The sequence below is a fragment of the Manacus vitellinus genome, unplaced genomic scaffold (assembly GCF_001715985.3).
Source record: "Manacus vitellinus isolate BGI_N305 unplaced genomic scaffold, ASM171598v3 scaffold_65_pilon, whole genome shotgun sequence".
NCBI classification, from domain to species: domain Eukaryota; kingdom Metazoa; phylum Chordata; class Aves; order Passeriformes; family Pipridae; genus Manacus; species Manacus vitellinus.
This window is the reverse complement of record NW_021940724.1, coordinates 2573843-2598376: the sequence shown is the minus strand read 5'-3', so window position 1 is coordinate 2598376 and position 24534 is coordinate 2573843. Positions and strand designations below refer to the sequence as shown.

Here is a 24534-nt window from a genome sequence, read left to right as displayed (position 1 = left end):
CTTGAGCTCAGCCTTTAAAAGTCTAAATCCGTCTAAGTTAGAAAACTCAAATCCTTTAATTTCTACTCCTTAATAAGGAGTGTTTTCTTGGGCAAATGCAAAGGAAGAAGAGAAAATAAAAGATCAATCCCACCCATCCCTTATGGGGACTGCCTTGCAATAAGCAAAGCTGTCTATGGCTCAACTAGGGATAGCAGGTTCAGTTCTGTGGATCCTGGGTCAGGCCCTGCTCTGAGGAATATCCACCCTTCAGACTCTGTGTGGGTCTCACCACAGCTGTGTATCTGCACCCAGCCTGGGGGTGGCTTATGCAGCTGCTCTGTGCTCACTCCCTCCCCAGGACAGCTGCAAAGTGTTTTGCATTTTTGTGTTTACAGACAAATACAGTACATTAACAGGAGAGGAAGGGCAAAGCCCTGCACTTCACACTTGAAACAAAAAGTGCCAGACCTGGGATGACCCAGGGTCTTCTCCTGCAGCAGTCCTATCCAAGGCCATTCCCTTACCTCCAGAAAATCAGGGCTGGCTAATGGGGCTTCAGTTAACAGTGCACATCCAGTTTGAATCGGGTCCTGCAGAGATTTCATATGTTTATTTTACACCAGGTAAAAAGGAGCCAACTTTCAGTAAACACTCACTTGTAAGGTGGCAACTGGGATCCACATCCAGGTCTGTTGATGCACCAGGTCTTTCCACTGAATCAGCTGGTTTCATCCACAGAAACCAAGCACTGTGGCTCAGCTCTTCATCTGCAGCTTTACTAGGACAGCCCTGCTGCAGAAAGATAATCCTCCCTGGTCAGGAAAGATTTCAACAGCCCCCCCCCTTCCTCCTCTGCACAGCATTAGGGTTTTGCAGAGAATATTGAGCACATGAAGTCATTTCATTTATGAGGCAATTTTAGGTCAAATATTTATTGTATTCCTTATAAAACAGTAAAAAATAATCAGATCCACTGAGACAATCTTCCCAATTCAAGACATTTAAATACATATTGCAAACCAATTCTTTTGAGTATTGTGCATATAAAAAGTGTCACAGTTCAGGTAGCAGAGAATAGTCTTTTTTTTTTCTTTTTCTATAAAAAAGCAAACAATCTTGATTTCTTTCTCTAGCCTTGACAAAAAAAAGTCACACACCCAGCTGGCCAGCCAGGAAAAGTACATACTCATACCCCAACCTCAACATGCCTGCGTGTGTACAGATTAGGGGAACACAGGGAAAGCAGATACTGCTCAAGCCTGTACAGGATGCACGGATAACATCCCACAAACAACTGCAGGACAGGTCTAGACGAGGCAGGCAAAAGGATCTCTGCAGATCCACAGGGATCAACTAGCATTCCCCACCCTGCCCTTCCTTGGCCAGCCCAAGGATCACAGTGTTGCTCCTTCCTCCACCTCCCTTGTCCCAGTGTTGTCAGATGACCACTTGATAGCTGGGCTGCTTCATCTTCTGGTTGGTTCCATGGAGTCCTGAGGTGTCCTGGTCGCTTTCAGACTGATCAAAATCCATGTCTGGAGAGAGCAACACCTAGAAAGGAGAACAGACAGATATTGATGGAGCAAAAGTTCTCATATCTTCTCAATGCTGCTTGCCGAAGGGATCAAGCACCCCTGGAGGGGTCTGCTGCCAGATCCAATCCTCTCTGGCAGATGGGTAAGGTCTCAGGGTCATCCAGACCATCTTTCCAACAGCAGACAAAAAGATCTGGGCACAGACACCATGATGATGTGGTGACCCAACCCCTCCTGAACAGCAGAACAGGCAGCTAAAGGCTCTGTTCCCTATGGGACAGGACTCACACATAGACACGGATGTTCAGGCCAGGCTACAGCCTCAGTGGAGATGTAAAAAACCAAGGCCACATATTTTGTGAACAGCTGTACCACATGTAGACCTTTTCCCAGGCCCCTAGCTGCTCGTCATCTCCAGAGCTCAGCTAGAAGAGCAAGCAGAGCTACAGGGTTAGCTTCAGCCATGGCCAGCAAGCTTAGAAGTGATGTCCTCAACCTGGTAGCACCTTATTTCTACCTGGCACAGAGGCTCCTGGCCCAGTCTGGACTGTGGGAGCCAAAACAGCACTGACCCCTCTCACAGGTACCTCTCAAGGTAAGAAAGCTCAGTTTGCTGCAGGACCAGAAGGCTGCCCTTTGCCCCCAGGGACACCTCACTCTCAGGAGCCAATTCCACACTTGAAGCTACCACGGGCTGTTTTGAGCCAACTGCCACCAGCCCAGAGTGTCTGCATGATGCAGATGAAGCCATGTGCAGGCATCCTCTAGCCACATCATCTGGGAGAGGAGAAAGGCTGGATTTTACTCAGGCAGTGGCTGCACTGACTGCAGAAGAGCTGAAACCCAACACCAGCCAGCAGTTTGCATGGGTAACATTCATGGCTTGACTGATTAGAATCATTGAATCATCAAGGTTGAAAAAGACCTCCAAGACTGAGTCCAACCCTTAACCCAGGACTGCTGAGTCCACTACTAAACCACAGAATCATAGAATCAGCCAGGTTGGAAGGGATCTCTGAGATCATCAGGTCCAACCCTTGATCCACTACCACCATGGTTACTAGACTATGGCACTAAGTGCCACATCCAGTCTCTTAAAAACCTCCAGGGACGGAGAATCCACCACTTCCCTGGGCAGCCCATTCCAATGCCTGATTACCCTCTCTGTAAAGAACTTCTTCCTAATATCTAACCTAAACCTCCCCTGGCAGAGCTTAAGACCATGCCCTCTTGTCTTGCTGATTACTGCCTGGGAGAAGAGACCAACCCCCACCTGGCTACAACCTCCTGTCACAGGGTGTTGTAGAGAGTGAGGAGGTCTCCCCTGAGCCTCCTCTTCTCCAGGCTAAACATCCCCAGCTCCCTCAGCCTCTCCTCATAGGACTTGTGCTTGAGTCCCTTCATCAGCCTCGTTGCTCTTCTCTGGACCTGCTCCAGCCCCTCAATGTCCTTCCTGAACTGAGGGCCCAGAACTGGACACAGCACTTAAGGTGTGGCCTCACCAGCACTGAGTACAGGCCCTGAGCATCACATCTACATGTTTTCTGAACACTTCCAGGGATGGTGATTCCATCACTTTCCTGGGCAGCCTGTTCCAGTGCCTGACCATCCTTTCAGTAAAGAAATTTTCCCTAATATCCAATCTAAACCTCCTCTGGTGCAATTTGAGGCTGTTCCTTCTTGTCCTATCACTTGTTTCATGGGATAAGAGACTGACCCTCACCTGGATACAACCTCTTTTAGGGTTGTTATAGAAAGGAATAAGGGCCCCCCGGGACTCCTTTACTCCACGCTACAGCACCTCCAGTTCCTTCAGCTTCTCCTCATCAGACTCATGCTCCAGACCAGACTGTTTGCTCAACCCTATCCTACCCCTTTCTCCTTTCCTCAAACACTGTGCCTGACTGAACAACCTTCCAGCTCAAAGGCACAAGGGATGGTAAATGGGCTTTCTGCCCGCACACAGAACATCCCCAACAGCTCAACCAGTCCCAGAGCCCAATATTCCTGGGGCAAAACCAGGAGCATGGGGGAATTACTCTTATCTCTGTCTATCCCAATGCACAGCTGTGAATTCACGTGCCCTCCACTCCTCAGCACTCAGGCAGCACCACAGGGCCAGTCACCACAGCAACAAACCCACTAAACAGGAAACACAAAACTCCAATGAGTCAGTGACTTCAAAGGAGCAGAAGAGCCGCAGGGGAAGGTTTCCTCCTCCCCACCCTCACGCACACTCCAGCCCCTCCATCCCATGTTGCTATCCTCAGTCAGGCACTCAAAGGACAGCAGTAGACAGGATTAAGCTCTCTTGTTGTCTCCCCCCCTCCACTGGTCTCAAGGAATTGTTTTTTAGCTCAAGACACACACACTGGAAAGTTTCCATCTCTCTCACGTGAAGATTTCCTGTTTATCGTATTAATACTGTGGTGCTGTTGAACCTGAGAAAATGGGTGGGTAATTAGTCACACACAGCATCATAAGCTCACTGAACTGACAGGCTGCAACAGGCTGGTTGTGGGGCCTAATGAACTGGTGATTTGGGTGGGTTTCAGTGGAAAACTCAAAACTCCTTGCAGCCAAGCATGGATGGAGATGGAGCAGGCACTGAGTGTTGTGCATTCAGACCCCTTCAGGTCTGCCCACTATACCCTTGCAGGAAGCTGCATGAGCCAACAGCCTCCAGTAACCTTTCCACAATTCCCTGGGAAAGCATCATGACAAGACGGCACCTCATCGCTGTGACAGTCACAGGACATCCCCTCAGATGTAATTTTCAAGCCTAAATCCAATTTGGGAGTCTTCAGCACAACCTGGACGAGGCTCTTCCCCTGCAGATGTGTCCAGGTCAGGATCACAGCGGGTCCGTGGCACAGCTGGGAATGGGCTGTGGTGTCCCAGTCCTGAGACAGTGTGCTGCTGTCTCATTCAGCAGTCCCCAAAGACCTCCCACATTTCTCCCCACACCAGGCAGCCAGCAGCTCCCAAAACATGGGTCACACTGCTGAAACAGGGCTGCCCACACATGCTGCCAAGCCCTCCTGGCTAGGAGAAGATGCTGCCCACTGGTTCAGTACTGCATACCAGTATGCTACTGGTTTAGTACTCCATCCTTTTGGATAACCAAACCACCTTAGTGGCAGAAGAAGAGAGGAACTGTGGTACAGGCTTTAAAACAAAGCAGCTCTGGGACCACTTCCCCACTAACCATGGAAACCTGTTTGCCCAAAGTTCTACCAGCCTGGTGTAGAATCACAGAACCACCAGGGTTGGAAAAGACCCAACCATTAACCCAGCACTGCCAAGTCTACCACTAAACCACATCCCCAAGTGCCACACCCACCAGCCTTCTGAACACCTAGAGAGATGGTGACTCCACCACTTCCCTGGGCAGTCTATTCCAATGCCCAGAGTAGGGACCATCCATCCCACCATCCTCCTTAGAGGATCTGAGCTAAGATGAGTTGCAACAACTCAGCAGGACTGGCAGGTGGGATGGTTTCCTTCCAAAGGCAACTCTATGCCCACCTTTATTTATCTTCCCTGTAAGGATCAGGTACCTGAGTTCACCACAAGTTTGAGCTAATTAAAAATCAGCTCAGCTGAGCAACAGCCAAATCAAACTTGCTCTTGAAATATTCTTCAATACTTATAAGCAAGCAGCATTGTATTGGCATTTATCAGCATTTGCAGTCTAGTGAATACCAGAAGTCACAGCTCCTATGAAGGGAATCAGGACAGGTGCTGAGCTCCATGCTGACCAAAGGCAGGTCCCCATGTATTAGTATTAGCTTTCCTCCCAAACTTAAAGTATTAGACTTTTGCTTTAAGGCTCTCTGAAAATGTAAGCCTGCAGGAAAGGAACAGAAACTCATCCACCTCCCTTGGGGAAAAAAAAAAAGAACCAACAACAAGGAAGAAAAAAAACAAACTCAAAAAAGATCAAATAAAACATTATTAAAACTGACTTGTTTTCCTGAGTTGAGGAAACAAAGAAATCACTGATAAGATCTAAAGTTTATTGGGACTTGCAAGGGCAAGGGAAAAGAGACTTGGGTCAAGGGCAGGACACATACAAAGCAGAAACAAGGGCCTTGCAGATGAAATGCATTTCCTCAGCCTGAACAGCACTGGATGCAGACTGGCACTCAAGAAAGGTATTTTTCTATCCCACAAGAAGGCAAAAGAAGGACTCCACGAACATTTACAGGCAGGGCACAAGTCTGAAACAACGCAAAGCTTAAGACTGACATGGAAGTAAGAAAGGAAGATGAAACTCTTCCAACCATAGGAGGGAATTTGTCCCTTTCAGGGTTTCAGTGCAAAAAAAACCAACTCAGCATTTGCTCTGCTATAAGCAAGAGCCCACCCTCTGGCTCACCAGAGCAGCCTTAAAGCCCAGCAGAGGCTGCCACTTCTCTGTTCTGCTCTGCAGCCACAGAGTCAGTAAGTGACACCAGAGGCAGGACTGCTGGCTGGTGGGTTTCTTCCTGCTGTCCAGCTGGTCAACCAAGCCAAGGACAAAGCTGAGTTTTCCTGCTCTCCCTACAGAAAATATTCAGTGTGGGTTTTTAACAGGTTAACTTCAGCCCCCACTTTTCTCCTTCCTATCTCCCCACCCCTCCTTTTGCAAACACAAACTGCTGGTTGGAGTGAAAATAATGACACTCCATTGGTGAGACAGGCAGAGGGCTGAAATTCAAGCCTGCAGCGTGATGGGGAGCTGGTGGCGCCTGCTGAGAGACAGCTCTGATGAACCCTGATAAACCATGGGACACATGACCCTCAGCCAGCCCTGCCCCACACACAGACACTGCTCAGCCCCCCTTCCTCCTCCACTGGGCAGCAGGGAGAAGAGAAATTCCCCCACTGAAACAGGTTATTAGCAGCAACAAGCCCAGCAAATGCTCATTTTCTGCTTTGAAGCCTAAATTCCAGTCGATCCAGGTGCAGGGCTCAGCCAGCCAAGATGATCTTTAATTCACAGCTTAAGAAGCTGACACATGAAGCACGAGTCTATGGCTATACCTCAAGGCCCAGTGCCAAGAAAGAGCTGGAAAACAGGTCACCCACTGCTGTATTTCTTCACTAACTTCCTCCTCTGCCCAAACTATTTGTCGGGCCAGAGGCACAGGAACATGCCTGAGCAGAGAGGAAGCAATCCCTGCAGACTGCCTCAGGTAAAAAATGGTCCCCTTGGCAGCTCCACTGCAGTGACGGATCAGAGGGTTTCGGGATGGACAAATAACCTGGACATTGAAGATCTCAGCAAAAATTTGCCTGACAAAAGTAGTCACGTACTCAGAAGATCAGAAAAGCCTTTGAAAGAGAGTCAGAACTGTTTCTGTCAACTTGAAACGACCTGTCTCAGCTGAGCTGCCAGAAGAGTCTTTCCTAGCTTCTAGAAATAAACACAATCTCCCCTATGGGTTATCCAAAACTGAGCTGGAGGTCACAAAACGCTTGCCCCCCGCCCCAGTGGAACAAGGCAGAGATCCAGCTCCATTTCCATGAAGGACTAGTAATTGCAACACCCTCTGTGTATCCACAGCAGCCACTAAAATGGGACTAAATGCAGCAAGTTTAGGTTCGAAAGGCAGGAAAGGATGTTGGTGTCTCAACTAGAGATGTCACCTCCTTACCTTTGCTTCTGAGCTGGTGTGCTTCTAACCGATCTTAAACCTTCAGGAACACACCAGCACATCCAGGCAGCACAGCAAGTCTTTACCACAGTGACCTCGCCAGGCTGTAACTGTTTATCTGGAGGCAGGGCCAGGAGAAGTGACTCACTTGTCTCAACAGCTGCTCACATCTGCCTGCCCTCCCTGCCAGAGGGAGGATTCCTCTGACACTGCATCCTCATGAGCAGTGGCCACTTCCCCACTACACCCTTGGGACAGAGAAGCCCTGGCTGCTGTACAGGCTGTCAAGCACACTGTGAAAACAGTATTACCTCTGTATGTGCTGCATTGTCACCAGTAACTGTCCCACCCACCCATCAGCACAAGAGCTGAGGCACTCTTTATGAAAGAGCTCTCAGAGAGCAAGAGCTATTTCTGTTCGTCCTAAATTCCTCTGCAGAAGCTACTCCAGGAGCCAGTCCGAGATTGCCAGGAATTATCTTATCTCCCTAAGTCTCGCCAGCGAGCTGCAGGATATCAGGAGTCATGCACAGAACACACTGAAACCAGGTCTGGGTGCCAGGGGAAGGAAGGGAATTCATCCCAGGGACTAACACAGCGGTCTCTGTCCAAAAGTCAGTAAGAAGCAGACACCACCTACCCACCAAACACACATCATTAACAAGAGCAAAGTCTGCTGGAACTGCAGCATTTCCTCCCCCACCACAACTTTGGAGTGTCAAGCTCAGACTACACAAAATACAGCTTCCTCCAGCTAATGGACCACCATCTGGCTGAAAAAATACCAGATGCTGACAAAAACAGGATCCCTGACTAGGCCTTGTCCTCTAAAAAAAAAGGATGCTATCAATTACAGTGAGGAAAGCAAGCCCTTCTCAGTCAAGATTAATTACAACTAAACATGGGGAAGTTGAGAGTGACAGTGCAGAGATACACACCAGTTTCAGTCTGCCCACACAGGTCAGTGTAAGAGTCAGCTCCTTCGCCCCCCCAAGATACTGTCATCACTCAGGACAATATTTCAGCAAAACTTCACGGGCTGTGACACTGCTGATGGTTAGACAAGAGTTCATTTGACTTCACAGGGTCATCACCCCCATTCATGAAGCACCACCCCAGGTCTGGAGAACATGATAGCACATTGTACTGCCTCTGTAAAGCACACAGACCACCCCACAAGTTTGCAGTTTGGTCTCAAACACAGGTTTGCATCCTTGCTCTTACCTGAGATTCCTCTGTCCTCCTAACCCGAGGAGTTTCTATGGATCCATTGATGTCTAGGGTGTCCTTCTGCTTATGTTTCCTCATGATCAAGCTGTCCACAACCCAGAACATAATGGCCTTGGGGAGAAAGAAGTTACATGAATAGATTGCTAAGACCAAAATACAAAGTCTTTCAATCACAGATATTTCTTCTCCTTTTGGTTTCTCCAGATGTCCAGCCTTGATCAACCTCATATCTAAACTAACACTGCATCAATTCGGTCCATGGAGGTTGGATGAGCCAAATTCCTGAGGTCCCTTATACAAATCCTACTGATTCCATAGTTGTTGAAGACCCAGAGGAAAACAGACCACAACAGGCCAAGTTTCCACCAGAAAATAACCAATGAACCAAGCTTCATTCAAGGTTCATCTGCCTGCACCAGTCCCTCGTCAGTTCTTTGAAAACCAGAATGTGCTTTCAAATCAGGAAATGCAGCCTGGAGTGCTGGAGAGAGGCTGGAAACCCCAACTTTTTCAATGGTGCATCCATTGCAATGTTCATGGTATGAGCTCAGAGTCTGAGTCACTACCTGACCAGGGAGCATCTGAGTGTTAATACCTTGTTCTCATTTCCCATCTTAGCAGGAACTGTCTAACATCAGTGATTACCCACAATCAGGGGAACCATGAAAGAGTTGAGCTTTCAAGAGGTTTTGCCAAACTAGTTCCAAGAAGAACAAAAATTCTGTGTCACCTGAACACTTTGACTTGCTGTAACACAAGCTGAAGTCCAGCCAAGTGGATGGATTGGCAGGTTACTCAGGTCACAAGGAGCTTAAAGGGTTTGGGGGCATCCCTGTGCCTGTAGTTTGTTGCTGAGATGAGCCTTCAGCTAACAAGCCCCAGTGTTATTCAAAGAGGTGAAGAATCAGCCACCCAGCAGGTTAGACAGAGGGACAGAAATTGGGAACATAGACCATGGCAGGGCAGTAGTGACAGATATACTTGTTTCCACTTCCATCCACCCCATCCCAGCCCCTTCAAGGCTGTCCCCAAGCCAGTCCCTGTGCACACTCCCCTTGGGAGTGGACCCTGATTTCCAAACCAGCCCTCCCAGTGCTTGCAGGGGCACCACTTACATTGACTATGAAAGGCACAACAAGCATCACCAGGACGAGCTCCAGCTGGGGGTTTGGGATATAACCCAGGAGGATCTGCTGAAGCTGCAGAGGAGAAAACAATTTAGAAGCATTATTTGAACATTATATTGACTGCCTTCTTCCACCAGCAGTCTCCCAGCCAGGGCTCTGCAACTTTAGCTTCAGCGCTGCTCTTAGAAAGACTCCATGGGATATTCCCTTAGCCCAGCTGCCAAACACATGATTTTGTACAGAAATAAGTACTGTGAGTCTTTCAGTGTAACTATCCATGACAACTGGTGGGACTTCCCTTGCCTCTTTGGAACCTAGCTGCAGAACAAGGACACCAGCCACATAAGATAATCATGGAGAGGATTCCAGCAGCATCTCTGGATCCAGCAGTGTGTGCTACTGAACATGTTCACATCCAAGTGTAATCACTGTAGGCTACTGGGTTTGAAGGACAAGCCCTGAGCTGGAACAGATAAGTGTTCCCAGACTGCTGTAACTCTTCAGTCAAGTCACATCAGCCTGTGAGGTACCAGGTACCATGTCTAAGTGTACTCCAAACTGGAGTTACCCACTGACTCCCAGAATTGGGTTTTACACCCATCACACCTACTTGTCACAGCCTATCATTTTTTTAAAAGAGAAACTCGTGATCAACACAACTACCATTGCATCAACTACCATATGGGAGTAGCTGAGGGGAGAAGCACATCATGTTACGTGGAGACTTTACAAATCAATCTCTAAGAGTCCCCTTAGTTTAGGCACAGGATCACAAAACACCACATGGACTGACTTGACAGGATAATGTAGAAATCCTCTGGCAGAACTGAAGTAGCTCAGCTGCCAGCCCAGCCCACTCCATCCTTCCAAGAAGGGGAAAGAAAATTAAAGCATCATCTTATTCCACAAGCTTTTGACCAGCAAGAGAATGTACCAAAAGCCAAACCATTATGAAAGTCACGTTTCCCAAAACTTAAGTAATAGCTAATTATTACAGAGGGTTGTCAACAAGTCCTAAGGATTAAAGGCCTATGATAATGGGAATCAGGCAAAGCTGACAAGAGGCAAACCACAACAGCTGGGGCTAGAAAAATACAGCTTACCTTTGTCCAACCAGGGATAAGCAAGACAAGGCTAATCACAGTCTTCTCAAAAACCATTATCAGCAAGTAGAGGATACACTGGCCAATCCAGGCAGCAGCCTGTGGAGGGTCACCTGGAAAAACAACACATCAAATCTGCATCAGAGGACAGGAAGAGACAGCCTTGCAGAAAAGTTGCCTCATCCTTGACACCTGAGCTGATTTTAGGGATAGGGAAGTGTTTCCATACTGCAAGATTTGCAGGAAGACAAATAGTCAATACCAAATTTAAAATCAGTGGAGAGAATTTCTACCTATAGTTGTAGAAGCACATGCCTGAGGTAGAAGGGTTTGGTGTCACTGCTGGGTCTACAAGCCACTACTCCACTGAAGACCAAAACTTACCAAGATACAAGTTCAAATCTTTCTAGTTGTTGGAAAAAAAAAAAAAAGGTAAATCTGATTTGTATTAGAGAAAATTTAGCAAACTTGACTATAAGCAAGAGGTCTCCATCACAAGACACAACATGTACCACTACCACCACTGGCCTTCTGTTCTAGAGGCTGATTCTCTTTTTCTACCCCTTTTAGGGCTGATTCAGAAATGGAGGTGACAATTAACCAGACCTCTGGTTAGTCTGAAGGGCAAGCAAGTATCAAATTTCAGACATGCCTCAAAAAGTCCTACCTACATACCCAGAAGATGTTAATATTACATGTATTTATCTGTCTCCTGTCCTGCTCTCCTTTCCACCAACCTGCCTCTGAAATCCTCCAAGGAGAGAAAACCACCACCAAAAACCCTTGCCTTGCATCTCCTCTCCCATTCCCTGTCCTTCCCAGATCAATGGTTTTGCTGGAGCAAGAGCCCTACATGTATGATAAAAGAGAAGTTTCTGTAAAAGGAGAGAAAGACAGCTCTGGCTCTGCCTGAAGACCTGAAATTCCCTGTGTTTATCCAGAAACTACATTACTTGCAGACCTCCTGGGTGCTCAAGGGCCACAGTGTGGGCTTTCCATAAGTGTTGAATGGAAAAGCCATTCCTGGTAACTCTAAGACAACTAAATCAACTTTTATGTATCTTGATTTGGATTAAAAAAATATTATCTCCTTCACAGCCTTGGAGATGCATGGTTTTTTCCTCTCCTTCAGCCACTGATGGGCATTCCCAATATTCTCCCCATGGTGTTTATCTGGATGGATACAGGGATTTGAGGGGAGGAAGGCCTGCTTTGCATCTCCTCAAAGCACAGACCACCTAAATCCTTTATACAGGGAAAGCCTGAAAGCTCAGAAACATCAGCATCCTATTCAAATTGTTCTTTAGAAGCATGTGTTGCCTTGGGGCATTAGTAATTTGCTTTGCCCCTTTCCTTGCTTCCCTTTCACAAGGAACAAAGATTTCCTTTATCTTCATATCAACAAGTCTAGAAAAGTCCACAGAGTTGGGTCTCCCTGACTCTTCCCTCACCCTTCCAGTGGATAAGAACCACATGGGAGCAGCTCACAAAATCCTGCAGCATTTTGAGCAGAATGGCAGATTAATAAACCCTTCTGAATTAAAGCTAATCCCAACAGCAATCCCCAAGACAAGCCATTGCTGGACTGACTCTCTCCTCTACAAGAACCAGTCAGTAATCTGTACACTCCTCTATAAAATAAAATAAAAATGAAATAAATCATTAAAGACATCACCCGCAATTTGCTCCCTCCCAAACCTTACCCACAGAGTCACCAGGAATAGCTTGAAAGTTTCAGGTCACCATTTTCACAACAAGAAGCCTAACTTTTCAGTCCTGAACAGAATTATTTTATTTTGCTGATGAAGTGAAGGGCTGGTTATGTGATACTTTCTGAGCAAGAGACAGGGGCTCCATCGCCCCAGGTTTTAAAGCAACCCACTCAAAAAGAATCAATGCTAATTAAATATGAATGTTTCCAATGGGGTACTCACCAAGTAATAAGGAAAAGCATATTTGTATTGTTAACAACAAGAATGGTACCATATCTATTACATGTGCTTGCTTCAGCTCCCTGTAAGAGCCCTGCCAGCAGCTTATCATCTTCCCAGGCTCCTCAGAATATCTCAGGTCTGCAAAACTGAGCCACAGTATCTGCCTTAGGAAACCTGCAGCATTTCCTCTTACCACTTAAAAATAAAGATAACCCCTGGCAACACTTGTTTCCAGCATAATCAGGCCGGAATTTGGAATTCCATCTGCTCAAAGGAACCCGTGCAGTTGGCACCGAGATGCCAACGCTCAACGTGGTCAGATGGAAGCAGTCTTGGGAGCTCTGCCCCATTTTTCTACAGCACAATTCTCTTTGAGATGTGGTAGGGGAAGACCACACCAGCACGTTGCATTTATCCACACCACTATGCAAATCTCTGGCTAAAAAACCAGCAGCACATATCAGGATTTAGTAAGAGCTGGCATCCAACCAAGCACCAGCACTATGGGGATCTGCTTCCCAGCAAGTGCAGAACAGGTTTACATGTATATTTTGTCATTTGTTACCAGTGTACCAAAATATCTGCCTTGTTGCAAAGTTACAGCCAGAAAGTAGAGTCCTCCAGGCAGTGCCCCCATGCCAGAGATCTCCAAAGGATCACTTCACAGTCCAACTTTTTAACTGCTCAAGCCACGATTGAGAAGGAAGCAAAGGAGAGCAGAGGGAGGCCAAGGGTGCAGAGATGAGGACAGCAAGCAGAGAGAGCCAAATCAGCAGGCAACCGCACAGAGGGAGGGCAGGAAGAGGGAGATAGGAAGGTTACGTGCAAGGACAACCAGCAGAGCCCACAGAGGATTTTGGAAAGCACACGTCTCCGCTCTCTGGCCGGCAACAGCTTAATGGGTGGTCTGTGAGGAGATGGGAGCAGTGTTACAGGCAGCTGGTAGCCAAAGGTTGGTGTGAGAGGGGCTTTGATCCTCCTGAAATCCTCTCCTGATAAACCCGGGTGCCTGGCTGCCTTTGGCACAGGTACAGCGAACCTTTTTGCCCCATACCCCAAGGCCAACCAATTCTCCCACAAACCCCGACACTGCCATCACCCACTAGAGCTCCAAGTACAAACAAATCAGGAAAACAAGCACATCTATTGTGTCCTTCCCGCATTTGAACTCTTTCCCTTTTGCTCTGTGTTGTCAGCTGTGCTGTGTCCCCTGTGGGGGGACAGGACTAACAGCCACAGCAGCCTTTGCAAGTCTGCTCTTCTGCACTGGCACTTGTGGAACAGCTCCCTCTGTCACCTGAGCTTGCCCAAAAAGCAGCGGTGAGTTTGAGATCTCTCCTCAATACCTGCCCCCTCACACCCTTTCGGGGATAGGAGGTCACTACCATCCATCATCCCAACAGTGGACTGTGGTTCTTAAGTTTGCATACTGTGCACTAGACAGCCTGAGGTAGGTTTTGGCTAAGCAGGCTGATACACAAGACACTACAAAAGACAACCTGCTTCTTAACCCACCCTAGGCATGGACTTGCCTGTGTAGTCAAGATTAACAGCCTCTCACCCCAGAAAACTTTCCCTTCATTTTCAGTTCACAAGAAAGCCACCAAATTGCTTGTGAGTTTTCTTGAGGTTTCCTTCAGAAAACCTTCTTTGCTGAAGAGCAGTTTTTACTGTGTAAGATCCCTCCATGTGAACCCCAGTTCTCCAGGACCAAAGGTCTGCCCTAGTTAAGCCAGCTTTACTGGCCAAGTGTAACTGGTACAGTGAGCCTGCACTACCAAACAGAACAGGTCTGCATCCCTTACCCACCACATCCCACCCTGTCAAAGCTACATGCATCCTTCCAGAGCTTCAAATATTCATATTTCTCGCTCTGGCCTTTTCTGCATCACCTCTAGAAGATGCTGTGAGTCTTCTCCACAGCTGGACATCAGCACTGCTTACATGTCCAGTGGAAGGATATGGAAACAGACCCACACAGAGGCCAGATTTGGCCACCTGCTCTATCACCTTCCGCAGCTCAAAATTGTCACTGTTTTGCAACCTTTTCCTACAGTCATAGAATCATTTAGGTTGAAAAAGACCTCTAAGATCACCAAATCCAACTGTTCCTTCTCCTTTTCCATTCTGAGCTTTGGTTTTGGACTATGGGATGAGAGACTTCCACAGAGCAACTCATCCTGGAGAACAGATTTAGACAGGACTTAAATTCCACCCTTGACAGGGAGATGAGACAGTGCCTCTGAAGTTTTTACTGCATCTTGGTCTTCCAAGGACAGGAGGCTGCTCTGTACCAAGATAACTCAAGACAAAGATGAAAATGAAACAGTAGCATGGCCCAAGGGCTGCAAGAACTTTAGCTATAAAGAGACAGTGGGTTGTTTTCTCTTCACCCTGGAATGAAATGTCTCCTTCTTACTACAGCAGGTTTGGAGTCATCCCAGGAACATTGATCCACCTCAAAGTCCATCATCCAGGCCTAACTCACCATTAGTGCATCTAACTCTGAATGATGCCAGGAACATGAAAGTTAATATTTTCTGGCATCTCATCAGGGAAAACGGAGCCTTTGGTGTGGTCCTTGGACAAGCCCACAAGACACACGGACACACCTCCTCCTTCCACAGTAAGGAAGCAAGGCTGGAAGAGTTGAGCTGATCCCAGCTGACCACACACCTCATGTAGGTGCTGGTTTCCTACAGCAAGGTAGTCAGAGGCATCCTCAGATACAACTTGACGTCTTTAATGGATGAAGCGTTGTCCAGAAGTGCCCTGCTCCGTGGATGGGAAAGGATTCTTTGTACAAGACTTTCTGCCAGACCACACTGCCAGCCAGCAAAAACGAATCTGCTACCTGGAGGCTAAAAAATAAATTAAAATAAAATAGATGCCTTCCTTCTCACTGTGTTCAGAGCTTCCTTTTCCTTGTACGAGTGGGGAACTGGTCCAAAGCATCTTTACAGGCTCCACATCATACCTGTTAGGAGATTATGTGTATCACACTCTTTGAGCCCTCTCAGCTTCTTGTCACTGGTCTGAGCTGGAAGGTAGGACCATGGATAGACACTGAGTCTATCACAAGCCTCTCCTTTTAGCTTAATGAACACCCTTTGCTAAAACCTCCTTACAACCATCTTCCACCCTGAGAGAAATTAATATCCTCCTTCACCTTCATCCCAAAGGATGCACACGCTGAATTTTGACTGTCCTCCTCCAGAACCTTGCTGGTGCTCCCTACCATCAGCAAGACTTTCTTGGAGCAGCCCAAGGACCACTGGAGCCTGCAGGAACCTCACACAGACATGTTTCATATATTCCACTTGTGCGTGGGAGCCCAACTGCTGGCAGAGCAAAAGCAGCACTGCTTGAGGTATTTGAGCTGTTACCACACAACAGGATTAGTTTTAATCCAGCTGCCTAATGCACCAAGCTGTCAGCACAGCCCACATGTTACTGCCAGACAGCTTTATTTACAGTCTTTTGGGGACTGTGTGTGCATGGAGCAGGTAGCAAAAAGCTTAACCACAGCCAAAGCAGAGGGTTCAGGGGTTTTGAGGAAAGGCAAACATTTAAAAGCACTGAAAGTTGTACTGGGTGGCAACATGGGGACAGAAAAAGTCAGTAAAAACTTTTAAAGAGATACTCAGATAGTACCTCCAAAACCAAGGGATCTAACTGTCAGTGCCAAGTACAGAGGCAAGTAAGAAACAGCAGGAAATATCTGAATTGCATGAAGTGCTCACTTGGAGGGTAAGAAAAGACTTTCAGAGATGGGCACCTGATGCATCAGAACACCCAGACAGGTCTGGTGGGCACCACAGACCCTCTCTGGCAAGTTTTGCATCTGAACCAAAACGACTGAATCATAGAATGGTGTGGGTTGGAAGGCACCCCAGGGCAGGGACACCTTCCACTAGACCAGGTTGCTCAGAGCCCCATCCAGCCTGGCTTTCAGCACTTCCAGGGATGGGGCATCCACAACTTCTCTGGGCAACCTGCTGCAGTGCTGAACTGGAAAAAAGCGAGTGAATAGTTGGAATCTGTCCCCAGTTTGCAGTGTCACACCAGTGGAATCACTGGTCTGTAGAGATACTGTTGCTGCAGTGGGGTAAACACTGCTGCTGCCATCAAAATCCAGGAGTTCCAAAGCTTTGCACCCCTGCTCAGAGCAAGGGACCTGACCACACACTCTTATCATTTGAGGATGATCCTCAGTCCTTTCCTTACTTTTCCACCCCTGGTCTTAGGGGTGGAAAGGCCAAGCACGCTGAGGACAGGACAGCCTCTCAGGTTGGAGCTATTTTCAGCTGTATTTCCTCAAGCATTAGCAGCCAGCTCCCTTGGCTGCTCCAGGACGTGGGAATATGTGTTATGGAAATTTTGTACAACATCACCACAGGGCCAAAAGCAGCCTACACAGGTCCTCAGTTAAACTCAGCAGCTGGCACAGAGCATATTCTCCTAGAGCTAAGTTTGACCAGTAGAGTTCAACAAGCCACTAAACAGACTTTAAAGGCCTCCAAGCAACATGCCTTTCCATTTCCAGACTCTGAATGAGCACAAAGCATCAGGCTCAGCTAAGTGACCACAACCACAGTCCCACACAAGTCAACATCCAGATGGGCATCCAGAGAGGCACTGTCCAGTAAGAACACTCTCTTTTTATCCCCCTCATTTCTTAATGCTCCTCTAGAAAAATTTACTTGCGCATTGCAAAAACTCTCTCTCAATGCAAATTCACAACGTTTACTTACTTTAAAAAAATACTGGAGTATTTTTAAAGTAATGCTTGAGAGTTATTAGACAACTAAAATACCAGGACACTGCAGCCATCCAGAGGTTCCCTCTAGGAAGCTGCTCACTGCCATGGGAATGGGGGAAGGAGAAGGCTGGAACAGGTCGGAGGCAAGGCACAAAACTGAATCAGGCTTGATCTGCACACCCTGACTACAGCCAGCAGTCTGTATAGGCCCAGCTCAGTCTGTATAGGCCCAGCAGCACCTCCAAGACCTCTGGTATCCACTTCTCACGTCCTTTGAAGCTTAAACTCTGCTTTGTTCTCCTCCCTGCAGAGGTTCTCTACAAGAAGAGCACCTACAGCCATGACCTGCTACAGCAATAGTGCACAGAGTATTTGTGGAGTTCCACAGAATCATCACAGAATGGTTTGGGTTGGAAAGAACCTTAAAAATATCATCCAGTTCCAATCCCCCTGCCATGGGCAGGGACACCTCCCACTAGACCAGGTTGCTCAGAGCCCCATCCAACCTGGCCTTGAATGCTTCCAGGGATGGGACTTTGTAGCTTTGAGTATATGCAAGGTAATCATTTCCCAAAGCTCACTTGTACCAAGAATACACCTCTCCAGTCTTTGATCTTAGGAGCCAAGCAACCTTAGAAGAGGCAGTACCTTTTAAAATGCAATTTCCTGTGCTGAGAAGCAGCTCAGAGAGTAATGAAGAGCTTTTGGGCAAAGATGGAAGAACACAAACATACAGGAGCCTTTGACTCTGCACTAGCTATAAAACAGGTCATTCCTGGCTGCAGCAGTGTTTGGCCACGAGCTCGAGTACAAGAGAGGTTGATCTCACAATGACTGTTTCTGGGTTTTTAGAAATATGGAAGTAATTGATTTTTCTAAACAATTCTGGGCAGCTGGATGCTTGAAATAGCAGTGTGGATTTGGGTGCTTTCCCTCCCCATTTTTTTTTTTGCTTCTCCATTAAGCTCTTGCAGTCACACAGGGAGAACCTCCTGGGGCTGTGGACGTAGGTGTACCAACCAAACAGAGCAGGAGGGGCTGCTGGAGCCCAAACCTCAGGATATCTGCAGTGGTCTGCACACAAGCTGGAAGGATGGAGCTACAACAGATTTTTTTTTGCTCCAAGCTGATGCAGGAAGATGGGTCCTGGCTGTACTGACCAAAGACACAACCATTCTCTCCTGATGTTTAGAGCAATGGCACTGACTGCTGTTTGCAACACAGATTTGGTGCTCCCCTGACTTTCTGCCCTTCCTCCTCTGCAGGACTGCAAGAGACACTTTTGCTTCTCAGGGGAACTGAGGAAGCAACGTCGAGTCTGGTACAGCAATTAGGCCAGAAAATGAATCATGTTCCTGGAGCCTGAATCAAAGTGTACAAAGTTTACAAGCATCTTCCAAACTGGTTTGGAAGTTACTTAACATCCGAGATGAGAATAGCAGTGTTCTCCTTCCCCAGCCCTGCAACAGGACTGCCCTGGACATGCCACTTGGCTCCTACCTAATTTTTCCATTGTGTTCACTCTGGCCAGAGACCTGCACCAAAAACTCCATTTGGTGGATGAGACATTTAATCCCCCACTTCAAGAACCAAATTCAAGCAACAGCAGAAACTTATTTTCTACTAATGAAAGCAAGACTTTCTCAGAGGAATGAGCAGTTTCTGTAGTCTAAGCCAGCCCTAATGAGGGGCCAGCTGCAGCTCAACAGAAGTTCATCACTGCTCTGCCAATACACTTTTAATGTTTCCTTGCTGCTGCTCAACTGCAGACGTGGCACGTGGAGCTTGAGCTGTGCCCTGGGATGGCTGTGGTTGGGTTTCCAGCCCTTGTTGCTCAAAAGGGGGAAAATGCCAGTCCCTGAACCAAGAATATCTGGATTCTTCTGCTGCCTCATCTGAGTGACCTTATTATAAGGAGGAGCCATTAGGGAAAATAAAAACAGATAGTCCCCACCAAATGCCTGCTGTCAGGATGCTGAACCTGCTCTGGAGATCAACGAAGCATTTAAAGCCATTCTCAGGTTTGAGAATTGCCCCTGCCACATCTTATCATTTCAACTCATCTGTTGTCATCTCGTTCCCAGTCTGTAGCTGCTTCTGCTACCTCACAAACCCAACCATTCCCTTCACCCTCTGCCATGATCCATTTACATGTGCTGACTGTGGGCCTAAATTCACAAGTCAGTAGGGCCTCCAACCTAATCCTAGTCTGATCCAAGTTTCACCAGCTCAGTTATCAAACCAGCTACTAAAAATACAAAGGAACAAGACTAACTTCAGAACAGACTATTAAGGTGAGAATGCAATTCACATGAGAAAATACATCTTATTCATACAAGCCTGAATTCATTTGTATATTAGACGTAATGTAAAACAGTTACAAAGGGTTAATTTTTCTCTTTCCTGAAGCCAGAGAAGCTACGCCTTCCTGGAAGCTGGCTCTGCTCTTTCAGAAGGGAACTGCTACCCTCTAGTGGGGCTGACTGAGAGGAGCTTTTCTGATACTTCTCCATCTCGAGGCAGGAATTTAAGAAGAGAGAGGCCAGACTCAGGAACTCAGTTTTGGGGCCACACTGTGCCTGGCTGATGCCTATTACAGCTCAAGGGAAATGCAAGGACAACTCCACGTTTTGAAAGGAGAGGCAGGGGAAAAACCCATGAAAGAACCCCACAAAAGTCACCACTACTACCCCCAAACATCTTAATTTATCCTATGCATGTCCTGGGATATATTATCCACTCAAGGAAACATTCAGCCTTTCACCACCAACCTGCTACAGTCAAAAGTGTGCTTGGCAAGGCAAGAGTTACCCACGACCTAGTGATGTCCCAGCATTTAACATCACACTCTAGGAGCTCCTTGGAGAAGGGGTAACAGAAGGCTCACATGTTTTAGCCCCAAAATGTAGTCCCTGACATTTTCTTCTCCCCATTCCCAGCTGGGAACACAACCCAGCCACCTTTGTGTGGAGCAGCTGACACCTACCATACTCTCCAAAGACCAAGTAGGTGTATTTCTTGTGCTGCACAATCCAGGAGACAACTTTCACACCCAGCCAGATCAGCAGCATCCCCAGCGTGGCATCAAGGATGAAATTAATAAGGTACCTAAAAGCAGAAGGAAATTCAGGTTTCAGTTGCGTTCTTAAGTCTTATTCAAAATATTTAATTTCAGTATGGGAATCAATAAAAACCCCCAAGAGTTTCAATAACTGCACTTAACTGTCAAACCTTCCTTCCTTTCTCCGTTATTGGATTTTTCCTATAGCCTTACCAGCAATTTTCTAGTTTAAAAGCCTGTTTAGGAGAGAAGGGAGCAGGCTCCACCAGCTCTCTGGCATTCTCCATTTATTCATATAGCATTAAATACTTCCTGGGCTAGAGCTGCTTAAAAGTTACCCTCAAAATAGGATGCTATCCATTTGCAGCATCTTTTTTTTCTTATTAGAACAAAATCCCAAGCTTCAGGGGAAACAAAACTGTTCTGGAATTTCATACAAGAAAATGGTAGCTTTTTGGACACCACAGCTGCTCTACAAACCGGGCAGCAGAAGGGGCAAAATGTCCATTTTACTGAGCAGCTGCAAGAGGCTCCTACAAGCAGAAACACAGACAGAGGCAGGTTTTGGGAGAGGTGATGAGCCCTGGCTCAGCAGCAGCCACCCTGAGGTCCCCAAAAGCCTTGAGTTCAGGGTCTCCACTGCAGATCCAGGAGCTGAACTCATCCCTACCAGGATATTTGGGCTTGACAGGTTTGCTTGGCAACTTTGGTTGTTTATGTGACACTGGACAGAGCACCAGAGGCAGGAGACCCATATGGACCTTCTGGGGATTTGGAGGGTTCAAGATCTAACCCAGCACTTGGTATTTTAATGAACACCAGAGGGGGAAAAAAAGTAAATCTGAGGTTAATGTTTTTTTGTGCAGTTTTCCATTATTGCAATATTTTTCTGCCAGATTTCTGCAGCATGAAGAAAATGCCAAGCACAGAGCTACAGGAATGAACATTTCCTTTTCCAGAACTCAATACTGCCTCTGAATCAAGAAACTGAAAACAACAATCTGCTTTTGATATGCACTTTGAGCGCACAACATTAAGTTTTTCTACATCCAAAGGCTCAGACTAGCTTTTTACAGTTTCCAGCTGCTGAAATCAGAGTATTCAATACAAACATGAGGCTCTGGTGGTTTATACTGGGCAGGACATGTAGTGTATGAGCCTCAAAGCCCAGGGACAGGGCTGGAGGCTTTTAAGCTGCCTGGTTCAGGATGACAAGCCAGGCAGCACAGGGAAACATAAAACACACATTAAAAATAAACAACACACCCAAAGGGCACAGCATAAGCATGAAAAGGTTTCTTTTAAAAGTGTCTGTTTAAAAAAACAATACATCATTTTAGAGGTTTTATGTAGCCCCAGCCAAACTTGTGTCTGCTTAAAGAAACACATCAAGGTGCAGCACTTTAATACATAAAAAGGAGACAGACCAGAAGGTTTTCAGCAGCATTTTGAAGCCTAGAGGAGTTTCTCAAAATGAGATGAGGTTAAATCTGAAACGAAATTTATAGCTGCAAAGTGGTTGAAGTAAAGGTGACACTTCTACTTTAAGTCTGAAGTCTGGCTTAGAAATCCCCCAAGCAGGACCAGCAGACTGCAAAACAGACAACCCAGACCCCAAAAATAAGCTCAGCAGGGTTTATCCCAAGGTTTCCACCGTGTATGATCCTTCCCAATATGCTGCTTCTTCCTTTGACAGATGTAGGGCATGAATGCAAGTGCCCTGTGTACTTACAGAGAGCAAGGGTCCTCTTCAGTGAGATCTGACAGGAAAACATTGGCAAAGTGGATGAAGAGGGCACCTATTGCTTGCTTGGAGGTATCATAAAACCTGGAGAAAACAAAAAGGCAAAGAGACTTGTGCCCTGAAGCACCAGCAGCAGAGCAGTCACACAGTGAAGGGCCCACATGGATCTGCTTTCCTCTAGGATGCATTCCTGATGCCCAAGAGGTTATATGTGCTGTAAAAACAGCTGTTTGGCCAACTCCAAATACTTAAAAAATAAATCCCACTTCAGCACACAGCAGTTCAGCAGATCTGCTGCTGAGCTTTACCCTGCAGCAAAGGGCAGTTCACCCTCCAGCTCAGCCTCAGCTTTTCCAGCCAGCAGTAGGTGCAGGGAAGGTGTTCAGCTACTTACAAGTTTTGCACCTGTACACAGAGAACTGGATTGAATTCTGAAATTATTTTAGATACAGAACCAAACTGAGGTGACTGGCAGGTTTCTCATCACATTGGTTGGTAGCTCCTGCTGCCAAGCCAGCCTGACCATGTGCTGATCCCACCCACACCTCTCAGCAGCCCCTAAATCCTGCGATACAGAGGTGCTTTGTAGAGGTGTCTGAAGCCAACAGCAATTCCCAGCTACCTCACATCAGCACACAGCCAAACCTGCTGCTGGTCTATGCCTGAGCTGGGTCAGGGGACACCAAAGGGATTAACTGAATTTAAGAACAAAATTTGACCTTGTCTGGGAGACAGCCCAGGTGCAGGTGTGTCAGCAGGTTGGAGGGGACCATAACCCTTGGTTCAGTCACCTACAGTAAAACAAGCTTTTCTGAAAGAGCTGGGCAGGGAATTTTATTTCTAGGGACCACCAGCTACTTTATGGAGATTTCCTTGGGAAGCAGCAGCAGAGTATTTCATTTTACAACTAAGTGTAGAGTAGGCCTAGAAGATTGTTAATATAAGAGAAAATAATATTATATATATGGTCTTTTCAAACTTCAACTGAAAAAATCTCACCATATCCTCCAGGGACGCCTCTCTGCCTTTGGTTCCTTAAATCGTTTTACTGCAAAGAGAATTAGAGAGGTTCCATTAACCAGCAGAGCTGAGCTGATACACATGTGCAACCTGCACCCACCTTCACTACAACAGCAGTCAAAAAAATCCTAAAGGACCCTCAGAATTTGCCAGTCTGAGGCTGAGAAAAGCCAAAGGACCTTCCCAGGGTAGTGGGGGAATCACTGTCCCTGCAAGTGCTCGAAAGCAGATGTGGTGCTCAGAGACATGGTTCAGTGGTGGACCTGGCAGTGCTGGGTTAATGGATGAGCTCAACCTTGGAGGGCTCTTCCAACCTTAATGATTCCATTCTGTGACTTGATGCAAACTAACCAAGAGGCAAGACATGCACCCACGGGTCAGGAGGATGAACAGCAGAGGTGTTTGAAGATCCACGTGTGCTTCTGGCATCCCTCAGCAACAGCATTCCCATGCCATGGGCAGTGACCTAAGGGAAACTAGAGAGGGTTCACCACTACCTATCAGCCCCAATAATTTTTCCAGGCAACTTGAAATCATGATAGTGATAGTGAAATGACATAGCCCAAAAACCTGGTAAGGTTTTGAGCCTCAGCAGTGCACTAAGGCAATCTCTTCCTTGCAGTTAACAGGATCAGAGGATCTCTGAGGAAGCAGAACCTCCCACACACCTCCAGCATGAAGTGCCAGCCCCCAAAACCTGTGAGCCTGCATGGCTCCAAGCTTGTGCCAGCTAATAGTAAAATAATACTTCCATTACACGATATTTTGCATGCCCACTGGCTACCACTGTGGAGCAGCAGTCTGAGACACATGGCTCCACTACCACCAACCACAGGCTCTGAATGAGATACCTGAAGTAACTCTTCCTTGAAAACACACAAGGTCAGGTTACTGCTCTGTTCACTCCAGCTGTATTGGAGCACTCAAGCTGCTGGCTGAAGCCACACCACCTGCCCCAAGGGACAGCCTGGGCTCATTCCCCTGGGAAATGCCTTCCTGGTTCAATCTGGGAGGATGCAGGGACTTCCCTGACAGGAGCCTCGACATTTCAAAAGGGCAGCTTTGTACTACCTTTCCTGGCAAGGTGGCAGGGCAAGAAACAAAAAGATGATAGTAACAGGACAATGGGGAACTGTTTTAAACTAAAATAAGAGATATTTAGACTAGATATCAGGACAAAGTTTTGTACTGTGAGGGTGGTGAGCCACTGGCACAGGTTGCCCAGAGAAGCTGTAGTGCCCCATACCTGGAAGTGTTCAAGGTCAGGTTGGACAGGGCTTGGAACAATCTGAACTAGTTGAAGGTGTCCCTGCCCATGGCAAGGGGTTGGAACGAAATGATCATTAAGGTCCCTTCCAAATCAAACCATTCCATGGTTCTACAATCTCCCTAAC

General features: G+C 47.0%; 1 protein-coding gene across 1 annotated transcript; it reads right to left on the bottom strand.

Annotated features, from left to right (window-relative positions):
- Nucleotides 1–898: 898 nt before the first annotated feature.
- LOC103760387 (store-operated calcium entry regulator STIMATE-like) lies at nt 899–23223 on the bottom strand. Its single transcript, XM_018083586.2, has 7 exons — nt 23120–23223; nt 22109–22204; nt 20302–20423; nt 10620–10732; nt 9505–9588; nt 8384–8500; nt 899–1533 (listed from the first exon to the last, which is right to left on the bottom strand). Exons 1-7 carry the CDS (start codon nt 23221–23223, stop codon nt 1420–1422), a joined length of 750 nt encoding a protein of 249 aa, XP_017939075.1. The 3' UTR covers nt 899–1419.
- Nucleotides 23224–24534: the final 1311 nt, after the last annotated feature.

What these genes read in the sequence shown, in the direction of transcription:
- LOC103760387 (XM_018083586.2), bottom strand. Translation starts at nt 23,223, where the DNA reads ATGTGTATCAGCTCAGCTCTGCTGGTTAATGGAACCTCTCTAATTCTC. An exon ending in GAAGAGGACCCTTGCTCTCT is followed by an intron (nt 20,424 to 22,108) that starts GTAAGTACACAG and finishes TTCTGCTTTTAG; the next exon opens with GTACCTTATTAATTTCATCC. An exon ending in GGAGGACAGAGGAATCTCAG is followed by an intron (nt 1,534 to 8,383) that starts GTAAGAGCAAGG and finishes TCTCCTTTCTAG; the next exon opens with GTGTTGCTCTCTCCAGACAT.